General features: G+C 37.6%; 1 protein-coding gene across 8 annotated transcripts in view; it reads right to left on the minus strand.

Moving 5' to 3' along the window:
* Window positions 1-13163, minus strand: part of NAALADL2 (N-acetylated alpha-linked acidic dipeptidase like 2) — a 1562846-nt gene that overhangs the window by 101882 nt on the left and 1447801 nt on the right. For all 8 annotated transcript variants that reach the window (XM_024995414.2, XM_059888525.1, XM_059888521.1 and 5 more), the window contains one exon: window positions 1456-1549. In XM_024995414.2, the coding sequence (XP_024851182.1) occupies window positions 1456-1549 (94 nt within the window). The remainder of the gene's footprint in view (window positions 1-1455; window positions 1550-13163) is intronic.

A 13163-nucleotide genomic window follows, 5' to 3' on the forward strand; every position in this document is an offset into this window, starting at 1 on the left:
ATGCATGAGAGTTATTCTTTATAGATGGACAAATCTTCTTGTAATACAAATAAGTCTCCTCCATTTGTTCTCTGCAAGTTTTAAGTATAATATGAAGTACCAACTGAATTTTTTAAAGTTTGAAAATGAGAACTAAAGTAAAAGCAAAACAGTCTACAGAACAAACAAAATAGATGGTTAAAAGAAATCCTTGCAAAGAATGTATTATTCACAGAAGTTTTTAACCATTTATTTATGCTTACACTATTCTTATTTTATAAAATACCATATACTTGGTTACTCAGTCTCTACAAAATATTCTAGAAATAGAAAATTTTAAATGGAGGACAGAGAGACTGCTACAGGTAGTCATACTGACAACAATAAAATGAAGCTTGACAAAATAGAAAAAAATAGAGACAAGCTTAAATATCCCCAGAGTAGAGTAATATGAGGCCATTTAGTATAGGAGTAAAAGGCCCTAAACAGCGCAATTGCTCCCAAGGTCACAGTTTTACAGCCAATATAATAAAAGTCATAAGAATCACTGAGGGGAAAAAATATTTTATTGTAGTACTCTCTGGATTAAGAATGAATCCAGGTAGTCAAAATTTTCAAAGTATTAAAGCTTTAGATACTAGAACTGTTTGGCTCTTTAGACTGACCCATTTTCCAAGAATTACTGTTTAAGTACTATAGTGAAAATATTTGCTTTTATATTGAGAAATACATGTTTACAAATGATATGGTAGTAAGATGTGTGGCTCAAAGATAAGGAGGGTGCACTTTTAAATTATTTACAACACTGTCCTTTGTATTTGAGGAATAGAGATAAACTAAAAGTTTGGTTGAAAGGTTTATATATAGAAAAAGGGAAAATAAAGGTAATTACTAGGGTGATATTAAAAATTTTAGAAAGAGATTATATACAAACATGAAGCAACTGAAATAGAGACTATGGAAATAATTTCTTGGTTTCCTCCTTGTCAGCCTTAATCTAGAATGAGCCAACACTTGAGTCAAATGGTCCTAGCTCATACCTCACAGAAACCAATCTCAAAGCACAAACTTTCAGCCAATATTGTTTGAACTGACTGACTATTAGGCATGTGGTGGTTTAATTGCTAAGTCGTGTCCAACTCTTTCAATCCCATGAACTGTAGCACACCAGGCTCTTCTGTCCATAAGATTTTCCAGGAAAGGATACTGGAGTTGGTTGCCATGCCCTCCTCCAGGGGATCTTCCCAACTCAGAGATCAAACCCAGGTCTCCTGCACTGCAGGCAGATTCTTTACCAACCTTATTCTTATTGACATGACAGCCAACATTCTTCTAAGCTCTTCTCAACATTATCCTCTATATGAAGGAAAGTGCCACATTACCATTCCTAGTGAAATAGTTGTTGACTTTATACCTGTTGAAAATTAGTTGAACATTTTCATTTGCTAAAATTACTATAATCCAAAGAAAAATTACCTTTAAGGCTGTTTTGAACTTCTAAAGCTATATCAAGAGCATTAAAGGGCAGAACTGGTTCGTTGGCAATTTGCAAAATCACTTCTCCTGAGAGCTGAAAGAAAAAAAATACTAGAATTTAGTATTAAGGGTTTTTGTTTGTTTTTCATTATTTCATGCAATTTTATACTCTTATCTAGAGTAAAAAAAAAAAGAGGGCAAATTTATTTTTATAATATTTCTTTTTTTAAAAACCTTTAAAAAATTTTTGTCTTTCTGTAAAGAAAAAAAAAAAAAGTCCTCAGTATATTTTCCATGTCTTAGATTAGTATAAGGAGATAAAATATTTTCTTTCTTTTGGGCTAAAATATTAAGAAATAGTTTCCCTAGTTGAAGGAGTTGTTAAACATAAACTTTAAAACAATTCCTTATAAAACAGTTCAGAATGTCACATGATAAAACCATCAAGAGGAACAACTGCAAATCAATAGCTGGTTATAGGAGCTAGGAAAATTCCAGACAAAATTAATGATCAGTTAATTTCATGTAAGATATAATTTTTAAAATCCTTTAAAATCCACATCAGTTCAGTCACTCAGTTGTGTCCAACTCTTTGCAACCCATGAATCACAGCACGCCAGGCCCTCCCTGTCCATCACCAACTCCTGGAGTTCACTCAAACTCACGTCCATCAAGTCAGCGGTGCCATCCAGCCATCTCATCCTCTGTCATCCCCTTCTCCTTCTGCCCCCAATCCCTCCCAGCATCAGAGTCTTTTCCAATGAGTCAACTGTTCGCATGAGGTGGCCAAAGTACTGGAGTTTCAGCTTTAGCATCATTCCTTCCAAAGAAATCCCAGGGCTGATCTCCTTCAGAATGGACTTGTTGGATCTCCTTGCAGTCCAAGGGACTCTCAAGAGTCTTCTCCAACACCACAGTTCAAAAGCATCAATTCTTCGGCGCTCGGCTTTCTTAGTCCAACTCTCACATCCATACATGACCACTGGAAAAACCATAGCCTTGACTAGACAGACTTTTGTTGGCAAAGTAATGTCTCTGCTTTTTAATATGCTATCTAGGTTGGTCATAACTTTCCTCCCAAGGAGTAAGCGTCTTTTAGTTTCAGGGCTGTAGTCACCATCTGCAGTGATTTTGGAGCCCCCAAAAATAAAGTCTGACTCTGTTTCCACATACTTCATGCTTTGCTATATTCGTAATCAGTTTTCCAAACTTTATCAAAACTAATACCATTTATACGTCTCTGAGATCAATGTTTAAATTAAATTATAAAAATACAAAAATTTAAATGGCATTCTCTAAACTCACACCTGGAATTTTCACACATGAATATGTTTCTCCCACTGCACTCCAAAACTGGGTCTGAAAACCAACATATGCACTACAGCTGAACTAGCATCTGCTTAACAGACTGAACAAGTCATATGCATTTTTATACATCTCTAAGGAACTTAGGGCTGGGGGCAAATGCCATTGTTACTCCCCAGCCCCCCAAGTGATATTTAATATTTACCTTGGCTTAACAAATGTCCCTACATCTCTTTTAACCCTGAGCTGGCACATAGGGAAATTTGACTGTGTTGATATTATTAATGTACTATGAGATTTTGTTAATGAATGAAAATGTTGTCTTGTGAAACTACACAGGGGAAATGAACACACTAATTTGAGACCATAAAGAACATATAAAAGAAGCAACTTACAAGGAGAATGTGATGTTAAATATTCAAATCCACACATTTAACAAGGGTCAAATTTCATTTAATATTTAAAAGTTATATTTCCCAGTTGTTTGCACAATTTATATCATAATGAAAGTACAGCTTGAGGAAATGTATTTCTTAGGAACAGGAAAAGAAAACACCTTTGAGATCCCTTTATTTCTTTGAGATATTTTTCTCCCAGTGTAACAACCACTGCTCCCCAAATGCCTCAAGTATTTTGCAGCATTTTATCCTCAGCATATGATCACAAAAATCCTAGGCAACTGCCTACTTTGACTATGCTGTTAGCTATTCAGGAGAAAAAGCATTATATGCAACATGTTGATATGAATCCTGTTTCTAGCCCACTCCACCCCTTCTAAACCATGTATGGAAAACCAGTATTTGGAAATAAATTATTTGTAAAAGGAATGTTTAAAGAAGATTAAGAGGCATTATGGTTTCTTTTTTCCAATTTGCATTGGAAATAGAAACTACAGAACGGACATGTTTTGTTTACATTTTTGGAATCTGAAAACCACGCATTACAAAAGATTAAAATAAAAGAATTGGAAGGCAGGAGAAAGGCAGCTTCTTCTTGTGCTGCTGGAGAAGCTGTTTTGTTTTGGGTCTTTTGAGTCATTTGGCAGCTAGAACAACTAGAATATAAACCAGCCACCTTGCTATGTTTCAAAAAGAAGCTGGTAACAAATCCTGGGACTTCCAAGGCACCTGGCCCACAATGGAATGCTTCAAGTAAATAGGCTTTATTTGCATCTTCAATCACATGAGGGAGATTTGTATATGCTGTGCCATGCAGTGAGAAGAGACAAACCATACTGCATACCCTTTTTGTGGATTCTGGAATTCATTTTTATTGAGGCATGACAAAGTAACTTTCCTTTGCATTTAAATAAGGCTCCTTTCTTTTCAAAGTTCTTTATACACATTTTGTTATCTCATTTAAGTATCTTGCCAGGCCTAGAGGCAGATCAGTTCAGTTCAGTTCAGTTGGTCAATGTATCCACTCTTCGCAACAGTATGGACTGAAGCATGCCAGGCTTCCCAGTCCATCACCAACACATGGAGCTTGCTCAAACTCATGTCCATCGAGTTGGTGATACCATCCAACCATCTCATCCTCTGTCATCCCCTTCTCCTTATGCCTTCAATCTTTCCCAGCATCAGGGTCTTTTCCAATGAGTCAGTTCTTCACATCAGGTGGCCAAAAGTATTGGAGCTTCAGCTTCAGCATCAGGCCTTCCAATGAATATTCAGAACTGATGTCCTTTAGGATTGACTGGTTTGATCTCCTTGCTGTCCAAGGGACTCTCAAGAGTTCTCCAACACCACAGCTCAAAAGCACCAATACTTTGAGGCTGAGCTTTCTTTATGCTGCAACTCTCTAATCCATACATGACTACTGGAAAAACCATAGCTTTGAGTATGTGGACTTTTGTTGGCAAAGTAATGTTTCTGCTTTTTAATATGCTGTCTAGGTTTGTCTTAGCTGTTTTTTCCAAGGATCAAGTGTCTTAATTTCATGGCTGCAGTCATCATCTGCAGTAATTTTGGGGAACCAAGAAAATAAAGTCTGTCACCGGTTCCAATTTTTCCCCATCTATTTGCCATGAAGTGATGGGACCAGATGCCATGATCTTGGTTTTTTGAATGTTGAGTTTTAAGTCAGTTTTTTTTTTCACTCTTTTCTTTCACTTTCATCAAAAGGCTCTTAAGTTCCTCTTCATTTTCTGCCATAAGTGTCATGTTATCATCATATCTGAGGTTGTTGATATTTCTCCTGGCAATCTTGATTCCATCTTGTGCTTCATCCAATCTGGCATTTCACATGAAGTACTTTGGATATAAATTAAATAAACAAGGTGACAACATACAGCCTTGACATCCTCCTTTACCAATTTTGCACCAGTCCATGGTTCCATGTCCAATTCTAACCATTGCTTCCCGACCTGCATACAGATTTCTCAAGAGGCAGGTCAGGTGGTCTGGTATTTTTATCTCTTTAAGAATTTTCCACAGTTTGTTGTGATCTACACAGTCAAAGGCTTTAGCATAGTCAATGAAGCAGAAGTAGATTTTTTTCTGGAATTCTCTTGCTTTTTGTATGATCCAGTGAATGTTGGCAATTTGATGTCTGGTTCCTCTGCCTTTTCTAAGTCCAGCTTGCATATCTGGAAGTTCTTGGTACACATATGGTTGAGACTTAGCTTGGGGGATTTTGAGCATTACTTTGGTATCATGTGATATGAGTCCAATTGTGCCATAGTTTGAACCTTCTTTGACATTACTCTTCTTTGGAACTGGAATGAAAACTGACCTTTTCTAGTCCTGTAGCCACTGCTGAGGTTTCCAAATTTGCTGGCATATTGAGTACAGCACTTTCACAGCATCATCTTTTAGGATTTGAAATAGCTCAACTGGAATTCCATCACTTCCACTAGCTTTGTTCATAGTAATGCTTCCTAAGGTCAACTTGATTCCACACAAGATGTCTGGCTCTAGGTGAATGATCACACCATCATGGTTATCTGGGTGTTTAAGATCTTTTTTTCATAGTTCTTCTGTGTATTCTTGCCACCTCTTCTTTATGTCTTCTGTTTCTGTTAGGTCCATACCATTCCTACCCTTTATTATGCCCATCTTTGTGTGAAAAGTTCCCTTGGTATCTCTAATTTTCTTAAAGAAATCTCTAGTCTTTCCCATTCTATTGTTTTCCTCTATTTCTTTGCAACTGGTCACTTAGGAAGTCTTTCTTATTGCTCCTAGCTATTCTTTGGAATTCTGCATTCAGATAGATATATATTTCCTTTTCTCCTTCACCTTTCACTTCTCTTCTTTCCTTAGCTATTTGTCAGGCCTTCTCAGATAGTGGAGGAATTAATCCTATATTGAAAACAGTGAGTATAAGCCTTACTAAGTTGCAGTTAAGATAGTAACATAGGAGGTTCCTGAACTCCCCTCCTCCCACAGATACATTGAGTCTACAGCTATACATGAAACCATTCCCCATTGAAAAATAAAATCCAGAAATCAGATGAAATGACCCTGGCACGCTGGTGGAACAATAATAAAAAAAACACATGGAAATGAATAAGGCCCGAGACATGCTCTTGCTATAAACTCCACCCCATCACAGTGATATACAATAGGAAATGAACTCAGAAGTTTCAATTTCTCCTTGAAGAGGAAATGTTAAGACCCAACATCTAAAGGCTCAACTTTTAAGACTTCCAACCAAGGGATAAAATATCAAGCCCTGAAGGACAAAAAGCCTCTGTCCACATGGTATACAACACTACAGACAGCAAAGAAACAGTCCCTAATGGACTCAAGAGGACTCACTGCAGTTCCCCACCTCAGGCTCAGTACAGAGGAAAAATGCCCACCATCCAGCCTTTACCTGAAGAGGTCTTATTGAATACTTTAAATGTTGCTGCCTGCAGGTCACATCTCTTATTTAGCCCTAGGGACACAACTCAATCATCAGTGGAGAACAGGGAAGCCAATTGAAAGATATACCCATCTGAATGCAGGATTCCAGAGAATAGCAAGGAGAGATAAGAAAACCTTTTTAAGTGAAAAGTGGAGGTAAATAAAATAAAATAAAAAAACAATAGATTGGGAAAGACTAGAGATCTCTTCAAGAAAATTAGAGATATCAAGGGAACATTTCCTGCAATGATAGACACAATATAGGACAGAAAGAGTTTGGACCTAACAGAAGAGGAAGATATTAAGAAAAGTTGGCAAGAATACACAGAAGAACTATACAAAAAGATCATAATAACCTAGATAACCACAATGATGTGCTTACTCACCTAGAATCAGACATCCTAGAGTGTGAAGTCAAGTGTGCCTTGGGAAGCATCACTATGAACAAAGCTAGGGGAAGTAACAAAATACCAACTGAGCTATTTCAAATCCTAAAAGATGATGCTGTGAAAGTGCTGCACTCAATATGCCAGCAAATTTGGAAAACTCAGCAGTGGCTATAGGACTAGAAAAAGTAAGTTTCCATTACAATCCCAAAGAAGGGTATTGCCAGAGAAGGTTCAAACTACTACACCATTGCAATCATTTCACACTCTAGCAAGGTAATGCTCAACATCCTTCTAGCTAGGCTTCAACAGTACATGAACCTAGAACTTCCAGATATGCAAGCTGGATTTAGAAAAGGCAGAGGAACCAGAGATCAAATTGCCTACATTCATCGGATCATACAAAAAGCAAGAGAATTCCAGAAAAAACATTTACTTCTGCTTCATTGACTATGCTCAAGCCTTTGACTGTATAGATCACAGCAAACTGTGGAAAATTCTTAGAAATGGGAATACCATCACCATACCTGCCTCCTGAGAAATCCATATGCAGGTAAAGAAGCAACAGTTAGAACCAGACATGAAAAATGGGCAGATTCAAAATTGGGAAAGGATTATTTTAAGGGCTCTATATTGTGACCCTGACTATTTAACTTATATGCAGAGTACATCATGCAAAATGTTGGACTGGATGATGCTCAAACTGGAATCAAGATTGCTGGACAAATATCAATAACCACAGATATGCAGATGATGCCACCTTTATGGTAGAAAGTGAAAAGGAAATTAAAGAGTCTCTTGAAGAAGGTAAAAGAGGAGTGTGAAAAAGTTGGCTTAAAATTCAACATTCAGAAAACCAAGGTCATGGCATCTGATCCCATCACTTCATGGCAACTAGTTGGGGAAACAATGGAATCAGTAACAGGCTTTATTTTCTTGGGATCCAAAATCACTGTGGGCTGTGACTACAGTCATGAAATTAAAAGATACTTGCTCCTTGGAAGAAAAGCAATGACAAACGTAGATAGCATATTAAAAAACAGAGTCATTACTTTGCCCACAAAGGTCTGTATAGTCAAAGCTATGGCTTTTCCATTAGTCATGTATGGATGTGAGTGCTGGACAATATAAAAGGCTGAGCACTGAAGAATTGTTGCCTTTGACTGTGGTGTTGGAGAAGACTTGAGAGTCCCTTGGAATGCAAAGATATCAAACCTGTCAATCCCAAAGGAAATTAATCCTGAATATTCACTGGAAGGACTAATGCTGAAGCTGAAGCTCCAATACTTTGGCCACCTTATGCAAATAACTGACTCATTGGAAAAGACACTGATACTGGGAAAGATTGAGGATAGGAGGAGAAGGGGACCACAGAGGATGAGATAATTGGATGGCATCACTGACTCAATGGACATGAGTTTGAGCAAAGACTGGAGATGGTGAAGGACAGGGAAGCCTGGAATCCTGCAATCCATGGAGTCACACAGAATTTGACATGACCGAGTAACTGAACAACAAAAATAATAGATTCCATCTCAGCATTCTCCTTGTAGCCCTCACAAACTGCTGAGACCTCTCTAGAAGCAGCTTACAGACACACATCTGGTACCATGGCTTTTGCAACTGCCACTCAGGGGACACATCCCTCAGTCATTTGGCTGTTACCAGCTGGACTTACATTTATAGGTCTCACAGGACTGAAACAAACAGAGAAACACTTTTTAACAGTGCTCAGCACAGAAGAAGACTGAAATGTCCATCACTTAGTTTTTCCCTGGAAGAGGTTTATTTGCATAATGCAAAATCTTCTGTCTGAGAGTCTGACTTCTAATTAGCCTGCATCTAGGTACTGACTGAGATATTCCCCTCTGGGACACTAACAAGTATTAGCATATCCTCAACTACTGAAAGTCACTTAAAAAAAAAAAAAAAAAGAAAGAAAGAAAGAGGCTTGGACAATCACAAAGGTTTGTGATACAACCAAGAGGTAAAGCTAGGCTAGATGATAAGTTTTATGTCCAACATGAGACCATTCCTTAAGAATAAGAGTGGCTGTTTTATCTAATGCACAGAAACCAATAGAGTCAAAGAAAATGAAGAAACAAACAAACAAAAAGAAGTTCCAAAATAGAACAAGATAAAACTTTATTTACAGACGTTAAGGAAATGAAGATAAGTGATTTACTTGAGAAGCATTCAAAGTAATATCATAAATTTCCTCACCAAGGTCAGAACAATACATTAACAAAGTGAGAATTTCAATAAAGAGAGAGAGAAGATATAAGGAAATCCAAATAGTAATCACAGAACTGAATACAATAGCTGAACAGAAAAACTTAGTAGAGGGTTCAGCAGAACACTAGATCAAGAGGAACAAAGAATCAATGAACATGGAGACAGAACAGTGGAATTCATCCAATTAGAGGACCAAAAAGGAAAAAAAAAATGAAAAAGAGTTAAAATAGTTTAAGGACATATGGGATACCACCAAACACATCAGTATTTGTATTATATAGGTCCTAGAGAAGAATAAAGTGAGAAAGGCTGATTCAAAGAAATAATGGCTATACCTGAAAGTAACACAATATTATAAATCAACTATACTTCAACTAAACAAACAAACAAAAAAAGAATAGAAATAGAACTAGATCACTTTCAAAAAAAGAAAAGTAAAAAAAAAAAAAAATACAAAAAAGAAAAAAGAAAGAGAAAAGTTCCCTCTTCTGGGAAGGAAACAGACATCCAGATCTACAAATCCTAGGCAGTTCCAAATGAGATGAATCCAAACAGACCTACATGGAAACACATTAAAATTAAATTGTCAGATTTAAAGACAAGGTGTAGGGGGGGTCTCTATCCTACTTTTAACAATGAATATATTGTTCAGATCAAAACTCCATAAGGAAACATTGGACTGAAACTATGCATTGGACAAGATGTACCTAATACACATTTATAGAACATTCTATCCAACAGCAGTAGAATATACTTTCTTTTCAAGTGCCCATTTTCCAGGACAGATCATATGTTAGGCCACAAAACAAATCTTAATGAATTAGAGAAGACTGAAATCCTATTTAGCAACTTTTTCAGCCACAAAGATATGAAACTAGAATTCAATGACATGGAGAAAACTGAAAAGTTCACAAATATGTCAAGATTTGGGATGGTGAAGCATCTCATTGGCTCAGGCAACTAAGGTCTGTGACATGGGCAACTGTGTGATCCTTGACAGCAAGAGCTGTGTGTGCATGTGTGTGTGAGTTTGGGGATGGGTGGGGGGGTTCCTTAGTAGCTGCAAGGACTATTGGTATCTCAGCAAGAAAAGACCAGGGTGGTCGCGAGAGCTAAAATCTGTGGTGTATATATGCTCAAATGCAGAGCTGGCTGCAGGTGCCTGCATGATGGCAGGGACTATCTACAGGTACACCCACACTGGCAAGGGCCCTGAGCAGTGGCCAGGGGCAACTCTGTGTGATAAGCAGCTACAGGACTCATGTGGTTATAAAGACTAGTTGCAGTCTTGTGCACCATAGTGGGGGTCAGTGACAGAAAATCTAAGTCATAGTATGCATGTTTAAATGATAGGGGCTACTTAAAAGCGTAGATAGTGATACAGATCTGGGTTAGGAGTCAGGACTGGCTTCTAATACAGGAGCAGCAGTGGGGCCCTTGGTTGTCAGCATGTACTCATACGGCTGCAGGGCCAGCCATGGGTGGGTACATGACACTGGAGAAAGATACTGGGAGTTCGAGCCAGTGGTGTGTGAGTTCATGGTTACACATGGGCTAGCTGCTTAAATGAGTGAAGGGGCAGGCCAGTGACAGGAGTTGGGGTCAGGTCCTTTGGGCAGTGCTGTGAAAGGCTAGGGAAGCTGGTCATTCACTCTGTTCTCTATTTTCCTACAAAAAAACTCTCTCCAGCCAGGAAGTTATCTGTTGGCTCTGAGCAGTGCTGGTCTGGTGGACGGAATGATACTGTACAGGCAAAATATGTTATATGAGTGTGGTTATTCTCAGGTTATTTTGCTCTGCTATGTGCTAAAGCTTCTTAAAGACTCCTGAGGTTTCCCAGAGCTATTTTCATTCTTGCATTAAATTGTCTAATTGTTGTCTTTGTGGGAAGATGGAGGTTGGTATCTCCTACCCTGCCATCTTCTTGACAGCATTCCCCTGAACTCCCTGACAGTGCATTATAAATAAGTTCACAGGCACACCATCTGCCTCAAGATCCCTGTGTCCTTCTTTCTTCACTCCAGATCGTCCTACATCTGACCAGAGATTAAAAGAAGAATACATTAGACTGAAAAGAAAATTATGGAAGTAAAAGTGTTCAAACAAATAAAAAGATTGTACTAAGAAATGAGTTAATGAACACCATGTTGCAAAAGTTTTCCTGTCTTATGAAATACTATTGACATTTCTATAGTTAGTGGTTTCATTGATGTTAGGCAAGACCAGGTGGTTTAAAGAAAATAATTACTCATAGAGCCTTCTCTTAGATTGTGTTGTTGTGTTAATTGCTCAGTCATGTCTGACTCTTTGAGACCCCATAGACTGTAACCCACCAGGCTCCTCTGTCCATGGGATTCTCCAGGAAGAATACTGGAGTGGGTTGCCATTTCCTTCTCCATCTCTTAGATTATAAAGGTAATAATGGAAAATAACAGTTATCCTGATAAAAATTTCTCCTTCAGCTTGAAATATTTTCGGTTGTATTTTAAGGTCCAAAACAGTGTTTTTAAAACTTAATAAAGGAAAATATATGTATACACACACCTTCTTTTTTCTTAAACTTTGTAAATAACAAACAGTTGCCTTATTGGAAGGTATGTTTATAGTTTCTGACTTTGTCACAAATCTTTCCATTACTCATCAGTCTAGAGAGACAGAAAAAGATATTTACTTACTAAACTCTAAATATATAGACTTGGAGAAGGAAATGGTAACCCACTCCAGTATTCTTGCCTGGAGAATCCCATGGACGTAGAAGCCTGGTAGGCTACAGTCCACAGGGTCGCAAAGAGTCGGACACGACTGAGCGACTTCACTTTCACTTTCAAATATATAGACTAGGGTCACTCTCCCCCTAACCCTACTCACATATTGTATCTCATAGACCAGTATGATAACTGTATTGACAATGAATATTTTAAATGAATTTACTACTTAGTACATGAATAATGCAATTAGACATAAAAAGGTTCACTAAAATAATTACCATAGAATACCATGGTTTCATACTGTAATTTCTTTTTAGTTACAAGCTGAGACACTCAGTAATGTGTGGTTTGTTCCATGTATATAATTTTAAATTAAAGTAACCATTGTTTATACTTCATCCCTAAATCATTAGTTAAACTATCATTGTGAGATTGGCTTTATGTCTTCAATCAGACTTAAAATGCAGTATCACCACACTCTGAAAGGGAATGCTGTGAGATACTACTAACAACTGTTTTATAGGTTAGTGTGAGAAAGAAATTGAGAGAGACTGGGTTATTACGGCATGGTGTGACATAGTATGACAAACAGTAGATGAAGCATGAACCATCCCACTACTAGTTATTGATCCTTGATTGTATAATCATTTCTGTGTTATGAAGGAGGAAAGAGGAATGTAAGACAGTTTCTCCCCTTAAGACTTACTTTACTGTTAGAGACAAGTCTTACCACTTTTACAAAATGTGAAAAAAGAAATGAACAATATAAAAATTATCACACATGAATCTCTTTTCCCCTAGAAAACACCATTTTCTACTCTTTTTAAAATTTATTTTTTCATTAAAGGATAATTGCAATAGAGACTTTTGTTGTTTTCTGTCAAACCTCAACATGAATCAGCCATAGGTATACATATAGCCCCTCTCTTTTGAACCTATACCACCCTGAATGTGCCTGATCTTGTCTACTCCACTTTTAAGACACCATGGGCTTATCCCCTATGTATATTTGTGGGGTTCAAGCATCTTGAGTGTAAAACGGGAAAGATATTCCAGACAAGGGGAATAAAATGGGCAAAAACCCCTGGTGTAGAAAGAAGCATAGACTTTTTAGAGAAGCATGAAACAACCAGCATGAATGAAGTGGAGTTGTTGGTTAGTGGGAAGGAAGTTTGTATGTGGGATGGAATGGAGAGTTTGAAAACCCTAAAACTCAACCAAGGCAC

The sequence above is a fragment of the Bos taurus genome, chromosome 1 (genome assembly GCF_002263795.3).
Source record: "Bos taurus isolate L1 Dominette 01449 registration number 42190680 breed Hereford chromosome 1, ARS-UCD2.0, whole genome shotgun sequence".
Taxonomy (NCBI): Eukaryota; Metazoa; Chordata; class Mammalia; order Artiodactyla; family Bovidae; genus Bos; species Bos taurus.